Here is a 19044-nt window from a genome sequence, read left to right as displayed (position 1 = left end):
CAGGTGAGTGATCACGCCATCATGATTATCTTGGTCATGAAGATCTTTTTTGTGCAGTTTTTCAGTTCTTCTGTGTATTCTTGCCACCTCTTCTTAATATCTTCTGCTTCTATTAGGTCCTTTATCGAGCCCATCTTTGCATGAAATGTTCCCTTGATATCTCTAATTTTCTTGAAAAGATCTCTTGTTTTTCCTATTCTGTTGTTTTCCTCTATTTCTTTGCATTGATCGCTGAGGAAGGCTTTCTTATCTCTCCTTGCTATTCTTTGGAACTCTGCGTTCAGATGCTTATATATTTCCTTTCCTCCTTTGCTTTTCGAGGTAATAATTATTTAACATAGAGGGATTTCTGTGGTTTTAGTAATTTTCTCTTTCTTGAACTGTGTGTTTGTTACATGAATGTAAAATTATTTTGAGGCATACAATAAATATTTACACAGTCTTGATGGTTTGGTAATATTTGCATACACACACAAGAAAAGAACAAGAAAACATTTTATGTGTTGATAAGGAATGATCTTGAGAATATACATAGAAAAAACAAGGTACAAAACTGTTTGCATGTTACAACCTGTGTAACAGAAATGTATGATACTTTCATATTTGTCTATAAATACATAAAATAGAAAATTACATTATATATACATTTGCTTATATGTAAGGAAGAAAGATCCTTCACTGTACATATGTTTTTATCTTTCAATGTCTAACCAGGCAAACATGTTAATAACTTAAGACAAATTTTAAAGAGAAATAATTCATATTATCTTTATAAAGCAATATAGTGTTTAAATTAGGGTTATAAATAGTTCCCAAAGCCAACACTGATGGGTCAAGTTTGCTAGAGATTTCATAAATAAGGTTTTTAACAAAATATTTCTTCCTGGCAATTTAACTAATATTACCTAGAAATGTTTTGATGATTTTAATTATCAGAATACCACTGATAGAAAGAGAATAAACTGATATAATAAGTATAAATACTTTATGATCTGTATATCACAGTCTCCCTGTTGAATTTTACTTGAAAACCATATAAAATAATTCTAAGCTTTCCCCAAAGTTATACAATTTATGATCAGTGATAGCAATGACTGTTAATATGCCTTAAAAGGTGAATGCTTGATTTTATTCATTTTTCAGATCATACATCACAGAAATAAAAAGTTTTTCTTCCATATTTAGGTTTATAAAGTCAGATATGACAGGACCCAAGGATCATCAACAATTTAAGCCTGGTTGCCACCTTCAAAGATTATAAACCCAAGTTGGAAGGTGCTCTATTTAAAAAAAAAAAGAAAAACACTAAAGTTTACAAACTATGTAAACTAAATATGCATATATGTATATTACATAAGCATGGTGGGCTTCCGTCTATGGGGTCACACAGAGTCGGACACGACTAAAGTGACTTAGCAGTAGCAGCAGCAAGGATATGAAAGAATATTGCCCAACATTCCAGTCATACAAGGATTAAGCTGCAACAACTCATTGCAAGTACACCCAGAGGGGAATTCAGGAGAAAGACAAACAGGATGGAGCATTCTGTTTTGGATATATGGCCCAAAGACAGTTAAGATTAATATCAAAGAAAGAATTTCAATGGTCCCAGATTCTTACATCTTCCCATACATAGAGAAGCACTTACATCATTAACTGAGATGTCTTCTCTTTTTGATTAGCAATAATCTTTTATGCCTGACTCTATGTTTCTTTCAGTGAAAAAAATTAATATAGATACTGATTCCTCAGTACCTTTATTGCAGCAGTTCCTCAAAGCTATCTGAGAGGCTATCTTCCAGGCCATATAGTTCCCAGTAAGATCCTCAATAAAACTTCACTCACAACTCTCACCCTATATATCTGTCTTTCAGTTGACAGGTATATAGAAATTTATATAGTTAAATGGCCTATTTAGGAAGGCTTAGAGTTCCCAAAAATACTTATTTAAATTCTCTTTGTTGACTTAAGCCTTGCCTTCACCATACATTTAAGGATTTTTATTTTTCCACAATAAATAGTGATATTAATGATTATTCTCAATGTTAAGATAATTTATCTCTCTCAAAATGATAAATATCATGTTTTTGTAAGCATTAAAATAGGCAACCCAAGATAGTTACATGTAAAAGAATGAAATTACACTTCTTAACACTATACACAAAAACAAACTCAAAATGGATTAAAGACCTAAATTCAAGGCCAGACACTATAAAAGTCTCAGAGGAAAACACAGGCAGAACACTTTTAACATAAATTACAGCAAGATCTTTTTTGAACCACCATCTAGAGTAATGAAAATAAAAAACAAATGGGACCTAATTAAACTTAAAATCTTTTGCATGGCAAAAGAAGTCATAAACAAAACAAAAATACAGCCCTCAAAATGGGAGAAAATATTTGCAAATGAAGCACTAACAAGGGATTAATCTCCAAAATATATAAACAGCTCATGTAGCTCAATAATAATAAGCCAATGAAAAACTGCACAGATCTAAACAGACATTTCTCCAAAGAAGACACAGAGATGGACAACAAATACATAAAAAGATGCTCAAGATAATAATTATTAAGATTAAAGAAATGCAAATCAAAACTAAAATGAGCTATCATCTCACACTGATCAAAATGGCCAACATCAAAAAGTCACAAATAATAAATGCTGGAGAGAATGTGGAGAAAAGGGAACTGTTGGTGGGAATGTAAATCAGTACAGCCACTATAGAGAACAGCATGGATGGTCCTCAAAAATCTACAAACAAAACTGTCATATGACCCAGCTATCCCACTTCTGAGCATATAACCCAGAGAAAATCATAATTCAAAAAGATACATGCACCCCAGTGTTCACTGCAGCATTATTTACAATAGCCAGGAAACAAGCAACCTAAAAGTTCATCAACAGAAGACTGGATAAAGAAGATGTGGTACATATAGACACTGGACTATTACTTAGCCATCAAATGGAACTAAATAGTGTCATTTGCAGAGACATGGATAGATCTGGAGATTGTCATACAGAGTGAAGTAAATCAGAAGAAGAAAAACAAACATCACATAAAATCACTTACATGTGGAATCTAGAAAAATTGTATAGATAAACTCATTTGCAAAGCAGAAATAGAGAGACATGTAGAGAACAAACTTAGAGATACCAAGGGGAAGGGGTGTTACGATGAATTGGGCATTTGGGATTGACATATACATACTGCTATGTATAAAATCGATAACTAATGAGAACCAACTGTTTAGCAAAGGGAACTCTACTCAATGATTTGTGGTGACCTAAATGGGAAGGAAATCTAAAAAAGAAGATATATGTATACATATAACAGATTCACTTTGATGTACAGCAGAAACTAACACAACATTGGTAAAGCAACTATATTCCAATCAAAGTTAATTAAAAATATAGGTAATGCCTACAAAGTTCCCAATGTTTAAATCTATCCAAAATCTGTCAGCATGCTTTTATATTGCTACGAGTTAAATACACCTCAATTGAGTTAATAAAATTATAATCAGAAATCATCATCATTAATCATTTCTTCTCCCCAAAATGATTTTAAAAGGAACCAGAACATTTCCTTCAACAATCCAGTTGTAAGGGGAAAAAAAACTCATTCTGCTTATCTACACAAAATTGTAGGGCCAGATCTACTCAAAATATTGACAAGCAAAAAATGCTACAAGCAGAGAAAGAGATAAAATCAATATGGCAATACCTGAGTAGGTACTATTTTTTGTAGTAAAGATACAAGGAAACATAGAACAATTCTTGACTGATCTTTCAGTTTTTCATATCATGAAATTTCTGCTACATTACTTATTTTAAAATTTAAGATAAAATAAACCAAAATTAGATTGAATATGAAATTCTACCTAGTTTTAGCAAATAGCTAAAATATAAATTTTCTCCACTCAAAAAAATACTGGATATAATAAAAACTTTCACTGATGCTGAATTGCAAAATACTGTGGATATAATACTCATGAATATTATTCAGAACATTGAAGGTTAAGTAATATGCAAATGAGAAGAAAAAGTTCCAGGTAGAAAAAAGAATGTCTGTATAGATGCTATTCTTTCTTCTCATCAAACCTATAAAAACACATTTACTTCATTAAGCTCTGTCTATATGGTGATGACTCCATATGAACTGTAACCATTCAGTTCAGTTCAGTTCAGTCGCTCAGTCCTGTCCGACTCTCCGCGACCGTGTGAATCACAGCACGCCAGGCCTCCCTGTCCATCACCAACTCCCGGAGTTCACGTAAACTCATGTCCACAGAGTCGGTGATGCCATCCAGCCATCTCATTCTCTGTCGTCCCCGTCTCCTCCCACCTCCACTCCCTCCCAGCATCAGAGTCTTTCCTAGTGAGTCAACTCTTCGCATGAGGTGGCCAAACTATTGGAGTTTTCAGCTTTAGCATCAGTCCTTCCAATGAACACCCAGGATTGATCTCCTTTAGAATGGACTGGTTGGATCTCCTTGCAGTCCAAGGGACTCTCAAGAGTCTTCTCCAGCACCACAGTTCAAAAGCATCAATTCTTCGGCGATCATTCAACAAAATAAGTACTTTCTTGAGCTCTCAGCAGTGACTGTCTCTATGATCTACCTCCTCAGTTGTGACTGCTGCTGCTGCTGCTGCTAAGTCACTTCAGTCGTGTCTGACTCTGTGAGACCCCAGAGATGGGAACCCACCAGGCTCTGCCGTCCCTGGGATTCTCCAGGCAAGGGCACTGGAGTGGGTTGCCATTTCCTTCTCCACAGTTGTGACTAGTACTTGCTAATTTGTGTCAATTTACCTCTCAGAGATTTCTTTCTCTTTCATTAGTATCAAATTTTCCTGTGCTAGTCCTTCATAATCACTGCAAAAACCCCAACTGCTTCCCAAATAATAAAAAAAAAATCAAATCATTTGATAGTTAAATAACAGAGATGGTTAATAAAATACAAATTTTACTTCATCTTGAGATGGATTATCAACTAAGTAGATGTCTGTGATATTCTAGCTCTGGTTGAAACAAACACTACAAATATTAAAATTTTGTACAGTTATAAATAAAATCTAATAATTCTTACATATCTGTTAATTTTTTTCCAATTATTATTTCACTCTAAAATGGAAGAATCTGAATTCTGATCAATTAATCATCTCTGAAAATGTTATTCTTGAATGTATAATGTTGCTCAACACTTAGTACCAACAATTTTGGATGTCTAAAATCTGTCTCCACTAGACCATTCAGATATGACCTAAATCAAATCCCTTATGATTATACAGTGAAAGTGAGAAATAGATTTAAGGGACTAGATCTGATAGAGTGCCTGATGAACTCTGGACGGAGGTTCGTGACATTGTACAGGAGACAGGGACAAAGACCATCCCCATGGAAAAGAAATGCAAAAAAGCAAAATGGCTGTCTGAGGAGGTCTTACAAATAGCTGTGAAAAGAATAGAAGCGAAAAGCAAAGGAGAAAGGGAAAGATATAAGCATCTGAATGCAGAGTTCCAAAGAATAGCAAGGAGAGATAAGAAAGCCTTCCTCAGCGATCGATGCAAAGAAATAGAGGAAAACAACAGAATAGGAAAAACAAGAGATCTCTTCAAGAAGATTAGAGATTCCAAGGGAACATTTCATGCAAAGATGGGCTCGATAAAGGACAGAAATGGTATGGACCTAACAGAAGCAGAAGATATTAAGAAGAGGTGGCAAGAATACACAGAAGAACTGTACAAAAAAGATCTTCACGACCAAGATAGTCACGATAACGTGATCACTGACCTAGAGCCAGACATCTTGGAATGTGAAGTCAAGTGGACCTTAGAAAGCATCACTACGAACAAAGCTAGTGGAGGTGATGGAATTCCAGTTGAGCTATTTCAAATCTTGAAAGATGATGCTGTGAAAGTGCTGCACTCAATACGCCAGCAAATTTGGAAAACTCAGCAGTGGCCACAGGACTGGAAAAGGTCAGTCTTCATTCCAATCCCAAAGAAAGGCAATGCCAAAGAATGCTCAAACTACTGCACAATTGCACTCATCTCACACACTAGTAAAGTCATGCTCAAAATTCTCCAAGCCAGGCTTCAGCAATATGTGAACCATGAACTCCCAGATGTTCAAGCAGGTTTTAGAAAAGGCAGAGGCACCAGAGTTCAAATTGCCAACATCCGCTGGATCATGGAGAAAGCAAGAGAGTTCCAGAAAAACATCTATTTCTGCTTCATTGACTATGCCAAAGCCTTTGACTGTGTGGATCACAATAAACTGTGGAACATTCTGAAAGAGATGGGAATACCAGACCACCTGACCTGCCTCTTGAGAAACCTGTATGCAGGTCAGGAAACAACAGTCAGAACTGTACATGGAACAACAGTCAGAACTGTACATGGAACAACAGACTGGTTCCGAATAGGAAAAGGAGTACATCAAGGCTGTATATTGTCACCTTGCTTATTTAACTTACATGCAGAGTACATCATGAGGAATGCTGGGCTGGAAGAAGCACAAGCTGGAATCAAGATTGCTGGGAGAAATATCAATAACCTCAGATATGCAGATGACACTACCCTTATGGCAGAAAGTGAAGAGGAACTCAAAAGCCTCTTGATGAAAGTGAAAGAGGAGAGTAAAAAAGTTGGCTTGAAGCTCAACATTCAGAAAATGAAGATCATGGCATCCAGTCCCATCACTTCATGGGAAATAGATGCAAAAACAGTGGAAACAGTGTCAGACTTTATTTTTTTGGGCTCCAAAATCACTGCGGATGCTGATTGCAGCCATGAAATTAAAAGACGCTTACTCCTTGAAAGGAAAGTTATGACCAACCTTGATAGTATATTAAAAAGCAGAGACATTACTTTGCCAACCAAGGTCTGTCTAGTCAAGGTTTTTCCCGTGGTCGTGTATGGATGTGAGAGTTGGACTGTGAAGAAAGCTGATCGCCGAAGAATTGATGCTTTTGAACTGTGGTGTTGGAGAAGACTCTTGAGAGTCCCTTGTAGTGCAAGGAGATCCAACCAGTCCATTCTAAGGGAGATCAGTCCTGGGTGTTCATTGGAAGGACTGATGCTAAAGCTGAAACTGCAATACTTTGGCCACCTCATGCGACAAGTTGACTCACTGGAAAAGACTCTGATGATGGGAAAGGTTGGGGGCGGGAGGAGAAGGGGACGATGGAGAATGAGATGGCTGATTGGCATCACCAACTCTGTGGACATGAGTTTGAGTGAACTCCAGGAGTTGGTGATGGACAGGGAAGCCTGGTGTGCTGTGATTCATGGGGTCACGGAAGAGTCGGACACGACTGAGCGACTGAACTGAACTGAAAATCTGTCTCTTATTTTTTAAGGTTAAAAAAAAAATTTAAGCAAAAATATGAAAGTGTAGGAGGTAACTTCCAAGATCAAAAAGTGTAGAGACACATTCAGTATTTATTTGACTTTTAAATTTTAGGCCTGAGTTTTCAGCACCCTGGCCTAAGAAAGAGAACGTAATACCAATTCTGAAGTCCTGGTTTACAAAGAGAAGAATACTAGGAGTTCTCCACTAGAAGATGATTGAATCTATATCATTGAATTTTCTATGTAAATAAACTATTATAAAAGCAAGCATAAATATTATTTAGAGCTATTAAAATTATTTTTAAATTTTTTTCAAAAATTAACCTGAAACCTGTTCAGCAAATCATTTTCTTATACATTAAGAAATTGTGTAACTCTTACATTCTTACCGTTCTCTGTTAAATTTGAGAGAATGAAGAATAGCTGGCCTTTTTTGTCTAAGGTTCCACAAATGAAGTGTATCGTCTGAACTTGCACTGACCAAAGCACCCTGGAACAAAATGAAGACAAAATGAGTGATTTACTTAATTTATGTTTTTTGTGAAGCAAAACCTAAACTAATGAACTGAATTTTTCAGTGTTCTTTAAGTTATTTGTATTTATATAATGTAGAAATACAAGGACAATGAATATACTTCAGTCAGGAAGCCTAAGAATGCTGAGTAGAAGAAGCAGGTAAACTACCATATATGGATTGGTGAATATGCATTTATCAATGGAAGGATTATTATTATTATAAGCATCATTGTAACTATTAAAGATTTCTTATATTTTCTTTGTGAAAAACTATTCCTTTTTGTTTCTACTATTTACACATATATCAGGCAGCTCTACAGAGAAGTAAATATCCAATTTAGTTTTAAAACTGCAATCACATAAAAATTCACCATTTCTAAAAATTTTCTATACAGTTGAGATGTACATATTCTCCCTAAAAAGTATACTTGATATAATTTAATTTGTCTTCATAGTTCAAGAAGATTCATCTGTGACAAAAGAAAACATCTGTAGTAAAAGTAAACATTTTTCCAAATAGAATTCAGTATAACAATAAAAATAATAAGAGCCTTTTTATACAAAGCCTTCAAATACAAATGAATCCTACTTAAATATTTAAAATAGGATGGGTTCTACCTATTAGTATGGCAGACAACATGGGCAGAAAACTAGCTGCCATGTATGACTTCTTATACATATATTTAAACTACTTATTTCAGAGTTAACTAAGATCATCTTAAAACTATGTCAGAACTTTTGCCATTATGAATTTCCCAGTAAAAAAATGTCCATGCTTGCCCTATGTCAGAGCCTGAAGCTTCTCTAGAGTAGTGAGTGTGTTCTGTAAAACTGATCTTCCACAATCATGGTAGTCCTGAGATATCTAAAATTCTTCTTATATTTTTCAAAGTACTGTGTTACAAGTAGCCTTTCATAGTTTATTAACTCAACCACAGATATCAAAATGATTAGCCCATGTAAATGCTAGAAAGGGCTATACTGAAATTCCTAGAATTTATTTCTTCTTTAGGAATTAATGAATACAGGAATCTAAATGACACTTCCATAACAATTCGTAAAACAAACAGATGCTCATGTATCTTGTGATGGTTCTCTTCACACTACTCAATATAAAACTATGATTTTAGTCTCAGAGAAAAATAGCTTTTAAAACAACAATTATAACAGAGTATAACCATTAAAATGTTTTAAAATGTATGTAATTTACATATTTGTATATAAATATGTAAACTACACATATTCAAAGAGGTATACATTGATACACACATTTTAACATGATCTCACAGGTAATTACACTCCATGCAATAAAATGAATCCTACACACGCCTTGAGGATTTTTGTATTTGTATGCTTGCTTTATTTGTAAGCTGTTCTCAAATACTTTACATATTCAAACTAGAAAATTATTAGAATTTCTTAGAAGTACTTGATGAGCTACAAATTTTCTGAGTTATAGAATAGTGACTTCATTTCTCAGGAAAGTAGAAACTCATTTGGGACAGGGTGATGATAGACCATTATATACAAAATGAATAAAATATAATATCATTTCATGATACATGAAATTAATAAAATGTAGTTCATGCTGTACAAAACATATATACTATGCCAAAGGCAATGAAAGTAAAATAAATCAGCAGATGTTTAATAATATCTTAGTGTAATAGCTGAATATATAATATAGGAAGGAAGTCAGTATTAATAATACTATGATAAAACTAGGAGATAATAGCATTTCAGGGAAGTAAACAGAACCTCTGAACATAACAGTGCCGGCAGAGACATAACACCCATCAGCAGGGTGTCTAGGACTCATTTACAAAAACAAATCTATAAGAAGGACTGCTAATGAAGACCTGTGAAGATTAAAAATTGAATAAAAACATATGTCATGAGGTCAGAGGCTGGGAAGTTTGGGAAAAGGTCCAGAAATTGAATTTAAAGGCAGATCAAGGTGAGTAGTTCAGGATAGACAACATAAATACTGGCAGGCTTGTCAGTTTTGAAGGCTTGTCTTTATTTATTCATAGTTACGTAACAGCACAGAGGCAAATTTAAGGCCTTGAAGACAATTCTCAGAGGACAGGACACAAAGAAAATCACCTGGAAACAATTTATGCTTACCAGTAAACATCTATATACAGAAGGCAAAGGACTGAGATCTTTCAACTAGGAGCTACAAAGTCGTTGCTGTTCAGTCACTCAGTCCTGTCTGACTCTTTGCAACTCCACAGACTGCTGTACAACCAGGCTTCCCTGTCCTTCACCATCTCCCAGAGTTTGCTCTGGGAGCTACAGTGTAACACTGAGATTTCAAAAAGGCTGTCACTCTAGATACTAATGACTAGCTATTACAATAAAATATTTTAAAAACTCTTTTCCCTTATCTTCCTTATTTCCCTCTCTCATTTTGGTACCCCATAGCAAATATGCCTACCACATGAAATATGCTAGGTCTGTCAATAAGAATCTCACAGCCTTCTGAGAAAGATTTTTGAGTCAAGAAAAGTAAAATGTGGACATGTCTCAGTATCATAAATTTTTCATATCTCAGGTTGATACAAAGCTATATGAAATATTTTACCCATGTTTATGAGTAAAAACAACAGTCAGAAAATTAAAATCATGGCATCTGGCCCCATCACTTCATGGCAAATAGATGGAGAAACAGTGGAAACAGTGTCAGACTTGATTTTTTGGGGCTCCAAAATCACTGCAGATGCTGACTGCAGCCATGAAATTGCTTATTCCTTGGAAGGAAAGTTATGACCAACCTAGATAACATATTTTAAAGCAGAGACATTACTTTGCCAACAAAGGTCAGCTAGTCAAGGCTATGGTTTTTCCAGTGGTCATGTAATGGATGTGAGAGTTGGACTGTGAAGAAAGCTGACCACCGAAGAATTGATGCTTTGGAACTGTAGTGTTGGAGAAGACTCTTGAGAGTCCCTTGGACTGCAAGGAGATCCAACCAGTCCATTCTAAAGGAGATCAATCCTGGGTGTTCATTGGAAGGACTGATGCTAAAGCTGAAACTCCAATACTTTGGCCACCTCATGTGAAGAGTTGACTCATTGGAAAAGACCCTAATGCTGGGAAGGATTGGGGGCAGGAGGAGAAGAGGACAACAGAGGATGAGATGTCTAGATGGCATCACCAACTAGATGGACATGGAGTTTGGGTAGACTCCAGCAGTTGGTGATGGGCAGGGAGGCCTGGCATGCTGTGATTCATGGGGTTGCAAAGAGTCGGACGTGACTGAGCAACTGAACTGAACTGAACTGATGAGTAAAAATTCTTAGGAAGATATATATATGCAAATACATAGAGTTGTCAAATAAAAGATCATCATTCATGCCCTAAGAAAACGACCAATGATACCTCATGTTTTTCTCTCAACATACCTAGCCCATCTGCTAAGTGCTCAAATTTGGTATGGCATAAACTCAAAACATTTTTGTATTGACTGACTCACTTAACGTAAAAGAGTTCTAGAATACTAAAGGATCCATTGTAAAAATATGAGTCAAGAAGGCCTTAAGCAGCCTTCAACTACTCTTTCTGAGCTTTACAAACTTTGTCTTTAGGGAGTTCCTCATCACCATAGGTCTATAAAAATAGGAATAGGATAGGCAGCCAATTGTCAAAATAGCTATGTACTCATATACCAACAAATGATTATAAAGATACAGACAAAGGCAAATTATAAAACTGAAAAGATTATTTAATGGAAGATAAAGACAAAACATGAAAATTAACACTAGATGATTAAACAAACTGATGAAAGGAGAGTGTAGAGGGAAAGTTTAATGGTCAGTATAGCAATCAAAGGATTTTAGTAATTTTTTTAAAACCACTTAAACAATTAATCTAAAAATTATGCTACACAATCGCAATAACAGGATCTTCTGATAATGCAAATTTTTTCCTTTAAAATTTAATAAATTAACAAATACAGGAGTATAGTCTTTAATGAAAAATGTCACCATGAATAATATTTCATATACATATATATCTTTAAGCATGTAGAAAAATATTATTAAAACAATTACACCATGTGTGTGAGATATAAATATTCAAGAAGATCCTTACCTCATTGATCAAGAATTGGAGTTGCAGGACAGCCGCACCACTTTCATGCTGACAATAACAATCAACACCAGGTCTTCCAAGTCTAAAATAATAAAAGTCAAGGATTCTAACATTTTAATTAGCATCAATATTAATGTGTAAAGAAAAAACTAACCTACTTAGCAACCACCATTTGGCTTATTATTTACCTTTATTTTTGTAAATAAAGAGTTAAAAAATCATAGTCTTAGTTAATGGAAATTATACAGCATTGTTTGTCAGCAAAATGGCTGAATAAAATGTCCCTCACACATCAACCCCCCTCAACAACAACAATTTTGCATCTGCATGCACAGACCAAAGTGCATTCTCAGGAGCTTCAGGATCCAGATTGGAGGTTATGAAGGTGCAGTCCATTTTCTCCACTGAGGAGACAGAACTGCCTCGAGGCAGCTGACTCACTGACTGTGGTCTCAGCTATAGAAACAGAAATAGCTCTGTTCCCCTGAGAATTTAGCTACAATCCCATTTGGTTCTGGGTCTGTCACCAGCATATCCCATATGTCAAGATATCCAGAGGAGTCACATTCATCCATTATCAGGTTAACAGGCATAATCAAGAACTTGTTCCTGGTTGTAGACGAGGAAGTGGCCTTTGAACCAGCTCCAGCTCACTCCACCACTGGAGGAGAGCCCCTGGAAGTAAGGTATAGTTCATCAGACTGTTGATTCTGAAACGGCCCCCTAACAGACCTCCAGCAGGTCTCAGCCACAGTTCAGGAACAATCTTGCTAGCATAGGAACTCCTTAGGAAACATGCTTGTCTGGGCCCTCTAAGATCCTAAAAAGGATTTATGCTCAGCTCAAGCCCCCTTACTGCCACAGTATGCTAGAATTTCTGTTGCCACAAAGACTAGACAGGAGATACTCCTGTCTCTGCCCCTTGGAGTTTCTGAAAAAGCCCTGTATATGACTCCAGCTTCCTCATATCCATAGTCTGCCAGTCTACAACAATCCTGAATGACCAGTGTCCCAGTAGGAAACACTTCTATTTGGAGATCTGAAAGGGCCCTACACAGAATCCCAGTCCCTCCCAACATCAGTCTGTGAACAGTCCTGCTACCAAATATACCCAACAGAACAGACTCCTGTCTATACTCAGAAATTCTGAGAGGGCCCAATACAACATAAACACTCCTAGCACAAGGACCTGTTGGCTGAGGACCCACACATGGACCCTAAAGCGGACTCTTGTCCCAGTCCTACCCTACTGAACAAGGTACTACAGGCAGTCACATCCACCCAGGGACCAGAAGGGATCCATCCATTCCAGCCCAAGACCCAGTAACAAGCCCACACGTCATAGATGCCACTGTAGACCCAGCAAAAACTGCCTCCCATGCATGCTTCATAACAGCAATTATGGATGTAATCCTATCAGCTCAGGAAACAGACAGGAGGTTTTTATCTCATGAAACCAGTTTGTAAAGATTGAGAGAGGTGTGTGCTTCCACAACTGCACAGACATCAATGTAAGGCTACACAGAAAACAGAGAATTATGCAAATGTGACACCACCAAAGGAAAGTAATACAGCTCTAGTAACCGGTTCCAAGGAAATGGAGATTTACGATTTGCCTGACAAAGATTGTAAAATAAACATCTTAAACTATATGAAATGTAAGAAAACACAGAGAGAACTGAACAAAATCAGGAAAACAAAATACATTTAATAAAAGAAATGGAGAGAGATCAAAATGGTGGAGCAGAAGACATTGAGCTCACCTCCTCCTGTTGAATACATCAAAAACAGATCTACATGTGAGGCTTGCTAAAAATAGAGACTGGCAGAAAGGCTCTTTTACAACCAAGGGTGTAAAGAAAGATCCACATAGAGTCAGGTAGTGAGGAAGGCAAAGTGATAAGGACCAGTGCCCAGCAGGAAGCACAGACAAAGAAGGGGATATCACAGGTTGGGGGGTTCTCCCTGAGGAGTGAGGGGTTTGGGTACCCCAGCCATTGTGTTGGAATCAGGAAGATGAATCTCCCGAATGGCTTTAAAATCCTGCAGAGTTCCAAACAATAGCAAGGAGAGATAAGAAAGTCATCCTAAGTGATCAGTAAAAGGAAACAGAAGAAAACAATAGAATGGGAAAGACTAGAGAACTTCCAGATGTTCAAGCTGGATTTAGAAAAGGCAGAGGAACCAGAGATTAAATTGCCAACATCTGTTGGATCATAAAAAAGCAAGAGAATTCCATAAAAACACCTGATTAATTGACTATGCCACAGCCTTTGACTGTGTAGAGCCCAACAAACTATGGAAAATTTTTCAAGAGATGGGAATACCAGACCGCCTCACCTGCCTCCTGAGAAATCTGTATGCAAGTCAAGAAACAACAGTTAGAACCGGACATGGAACAACAGACTGGTTCCAAATTGGGAAAGGAGTACTTCAAGGCTGTCACCTTGCTTATATAACTTATATGCAGAGTACATCATGCAAAATGCTGGGCTGGATGAAGCACAAGATGGAATTAAGATTGCTAGAAGAAATATCAATAACCTCAGATATGCATGCAGATGATACCACCCTTATGGCAGAAAGCAAAGAGGAACTAAAGAGCATCTTGATGTAAGTGAAAGAGGAGCATGAAAAAGTTGGCTTAAAACTCAACATTCAAAAAACCAAGATTATGGCATCTGATCCCACCACTTCATGGCAAATAGATGGGGAAACAATGGAAACAGTGAGAGACTTTACTTTCTTGGGCTCCAAAATCACTGCAGATGGTGACTGCAGCCATGAAATTAAAAGGCGCTTGCCTTTTGGAAGAAAAGCTATAACCAACCTAGACAGCATATTAAAAAGCAGAGACATTATTTTGCCAACAAAAGTCCATCTAGTCCAAGCTATGGTTTTTCCAGTAGTCATGTATGGATGTGAGAGTTGGGCTATAAAGAAAGCTGAGTACAGAATTGATGCTTTTGAACTGTGGTGTTGCAGAAGATTCTTGAGAGTCCCATGGACTGTAAGATCAAACCAGTCAATCCTAAAGGAAATCAGTCCTGAATATTCTTTGGAAGGACTGATGTTGAAGCTCCAATACTTTGGCCACCTGATGTGAAGAACTGACTCATTGGAGAAGACCCTGATGCTGGGAAAGATTGAAGGCAAGAGGAGAAAGGGATGGCAGAGTATGAGATGGTTGGATGGCATCACCGACTCAATGGATATGAGTTTGGGCAAGCTCTGGGAGATGGTGGTGGGCAGGGAAGCCTGGCATGTGGCAGTCCATGGGGTCACAGAGTCGGATACAACTGAGCGACTGAACTGAACTAACCTGAACTTGGGAAAAGAACAGATGAACACAGTGAGAATTTAAACAAGGAACTAGAAAATATAAAAAAGAACCAGTCAGAGAAAAAGAAACCAAAACAATATTTTAAAGTAATTAGCCTCCAATTAAAATAAATAAATTTATATTAAAAAAAAGAGTATAACAACTGGAATGAAAAACATACTAGAGGGAATTAACAGACTAGGTGACAAAGAAAAATGTATATGCGATCTGTGAGACAGAGTAATGGAAATTGCCCAATCATAACAGGAAAAAGAAAAATTTTTTAAGGTAAGGATGGTTTAAGGGATCACTGAGCCAACATCAATCGTTCATATTAACATATACATTATGGGGTCCAAGAAGTAAAGATAGAGAAAGGAATTTAAAATGTGTTTGATGAAATTGTGATGTCAATGTATGATGTCAATTGTCATGTCAATGTATGGCAAAACCAACCAATATAATATTGTAAAATAATTTGCCTCCAATAAAAAATAAATTAATTACCAAAAAAAAAAAAAAAAGAAATTGTGGCTAAAAATTTCTAGAGCCTGAAGAAGGAAACACATCCAGATGTAGGAGGCACAGAGGACCCCAAACAAAATGAACCAAAGAGACCTGCACCAAGAGATATCATAACTAAAATGGAAAAACTTACAGATAAAGAGATAATTGCAAAGGCAGCAAATGAAAAAGAAAAAGTCACATCCAAGGGAACACCATAAGGCTATCAGCTGATTTTTCTACAGATTTTGCAGACCAGATGGGAGTGGCATGATATATTTAAAGAGTTGAAAGGGGAAAGCCTACAACCTGGGATACTCTATTCCACAAGATAATCATTTAGAAATGAAAGAGAGATAAAAACACTTTCTCTGACAAGCAAAGACGAAAAGAGTTCAATACTAAATTGACCCTAAAAGAAATGCTAAAGAGTCTTCCCTATGAGGAAAAGAAATGGCTACAGTAAGAAGTAAGAATAAATAGGAAAGGAAAAATCTTACTATAATAAAGGCAAATATATAGTGAAGACTATGGATCAACCACTTAAAAAAGATAATGTGAAGATTAAAAGACAAAAGTTGTAAAATCAACTACAAGAAACAATTAAGGGATAAATATGAAGGTATAAAATATGTCATCAGAAACAAAAACATGGGGGAAGGGAGTAAAATACGTAGATCATTTAGAATGTGTTTAAGCTTAAAGGACTACCACTTTGTAACAAGTTGACATATAGATCAACATACATAAATCCCATGTGAACTACAAATCAAAAACATACAATAGATTCACAAACACAAGAAAGAACACAAGCATGACACTAAAAAAAAAAATCATTGAACCACAAGAATAGAGCAGAATCATAAAACAAAAAACAAGAAATAAAATGTCAATATGTGCCAATCAATAATCACCTTATATGTCAATGGATTAAATGCTCAAGTCAAAAGATACAAGGTGGCTGACTGTATTTTTTTTTTAAAAAAGGACTAATCTATATCCTTTCTATAAGAGACTCATTTCAGAGCTAAACGCACACACAGACTGAAAGTGAGGGAATAGGTAAAAATCATTTCATACAAATGAAAGCAACAAGAAAGCTAGGGTAGCAATACTCATATCAGATAAAGTCTACCACAAAGGAAAAAGAAAGGCATTTTATAATTCTAAGAAAATTAAGTAGCTTGCAGGAGGGTTCCTACTTGTCTCACGCAGCAGAAGATTCTTCACTCCTGATCTACAAAACCTCTGATGGAAAAGTTACTAGGATAGCATACAATTTTCATAAAACACACTGCAGCCTTCCTGGTGTGCCTTCAAGCCTCTCAGTTCCCTGGGTCCTGTTGGATCCCAGTTTCTTATCACCATATCATATCCATTCATGGAAGAATACCTTATACTTTTCCACCTAAGTCACTGGGTCCAACAGCACAATAAAAGATTGGTGGAATAAGAACGCCTACCTGCAGCCACAGGAATTCTTTTCCGAGGAAACGAAAAGCCTGCCTGCTCAGCAAGTTGAAAATGAAGGAGTGGCTTAAAGTAAAAGAAAAATAACTTAAAAGACTGTACCATGGAAAACAAAGAAAAACCAGTTATCACAACGTTTAATTTAGAAAAATTTGAGGGGAAAAATACCTGAAAGATCTGTAGGCAACAGTAATGTTTTTCTTTTACTGTCCTTGAGAGTTCTTAGAGTGACTTAAAAAAACATGTTGACTATGTGAAGCAGTGTTCCAACTCAAACAGAATAATATGCTCTTAACACCTGAGGTTTGAGGAGACTATAGATATGTTTTAGCATTACTGTAGCAGGAAAATATAGAGAGAATAAATTATTTTTATAGTAGATTTTTAGCAAAAAATTCTTAGTAGGAAAATAATTTGCTCTTTAAAGAGCAATATTTATCATGATGTATTGGTTAATCCTGGAGGAGGAAACGGCAACCCACATCAGTATTCTTGCCTGGAGAATCCCATGGACAGGGGAGCCTGGCAGGCTACAGTTCACGGGGTCGCAAAGCGTTCAATACAACTCAGCAACTACACAGTGATAGAAGGATCAATACAAGAGGATATAACATTCATTAACACACATACAGCTATAATGGCACACAAGTATATGAAGCAAATATTGACAGATGTAAAGGAAGAAACTGACAATAATACAATAATAGTAGAGGATTTGAACAGTCCCTTATATCGGAAAAACAGTGGAAATAGTGTCAGACTTTATTTTTTTGGGCTCCAAAATCACTGCAGATGCTGATTGCAGCCATGAAATTAAAAGACGCTTACTCCTTGGAAGGAAAGTTATGACCAACCTTGATAATATGTTGAAAAGCAGAGACATTACTTTGCCAACAAAGGTCCGTCTAGTCAAGGCTATGGTTTTTCCCGTGGTCATGTATGGATGTGAGAGTTGGACTGTGAAGAAAGCTGATCGCCGAAGAATTGATGCTTCTGAACTGTGGTGTTGGAGAAGACTCTTGAGAGTCCCTTGGACTGCAAGGAGATCCAACCAGTCCATTCTAAGGGAGCTCAATCCTGGGTGTTCATTGGAAGGACTGATGCTAAAGCTGAAACTGCAATACTTTGGCCACCTCATGCGACGAGTTAACTCATTGGAAAAGACTCTGATGTTGGGAAAGGTTGGGGGCGGGAGGAGAAGGGGACGACAGAGAATGAGATGGCTGGATGGCATCACCGACTCTGTGGACATGAGTTGAGTGAACTCCGGGAGTTGGTGATGGACAGGGAGGCCTGGCGTGCTGTGATTCATGGGGTCGCGGAGAGTCGGACATGACTGAGCGACTGAACTGAACCCAGAAAAAAAAGATACTAAAGAAACAGTAGTCTTAAATGACACATTAGACCAACTGAACTTAATAGGCATCCAGAGGACTTACATCCCCTAACAGCAGACCATACATCCTTTCAGTTCAGTTCAGTTGCTCAGTCGTGTCCAACTCTTTGCGACCCCATGAATCCTTTAAGTGCATATAAAACATTCTCCAGGACATACTACATGCTATGTCACAAATCACGTCTAAACAAATTTAAAAGGATAAAAATACACCAATCATTTAAAAAAAAACCTAGAAATTAACTACAGAAAGAAAAACAGATAAAAAACATACACATATGACACTAAACAAGAGAGAAGAGATATATGTATATAAATAGCTGATTCACTTTGCTGTACAGCAGAAACTAACACAACATTGTAAAACACCTATATTTCAATATTTTT

The 19044-nt window shown here is 36.6% G+C and overlaps 1 protein-coding gene across 1 annotated transcript in view; it reads right to left on the bottom strand.

The window, feature by feature from the left end:
- The window catches only part of STXBP5L (syntaxin binding protein 5L), a 347821-nt gene that overhangs the window by 238980 nt on the left and 89797 nt on the right, over positions 1-19044 (bottom strand). The window contains exons 4-5 of the mRNA XM_088837386.1: positions 11966-12047; positions 7744-7844 (exon numbers count right to left, since the gene is read on the bottom strand). Of these exons, the coding sequence (XP_088693512.1) occupies positions 7744-7844; positions 11966-12047 (183 nt within the window). The remainder of the gene's footprint in view (positions 1-7743; positions 7845-11965; positions 12048-19044) is intronic.

This window comes from Moschus berezovskii, chromosome 1, assembly GCF_049115385.1.
Source record: "Moschus berezovskii isolate FMDL1 chromosome 1, NW_MosBer_1.0, whole genome shotgun sequence".
Classification (NCBI taxonomy): Eukaryota; Metazoa; Chordata; class Mammalia; order Artiodactyla; family Moschidae; genus Moschus; species Moschus berezovskii.
Note: the sequence above shows the minus strand (reverse complement) of the source record. Positions and strands in the feature narration are given on the sequence as shown.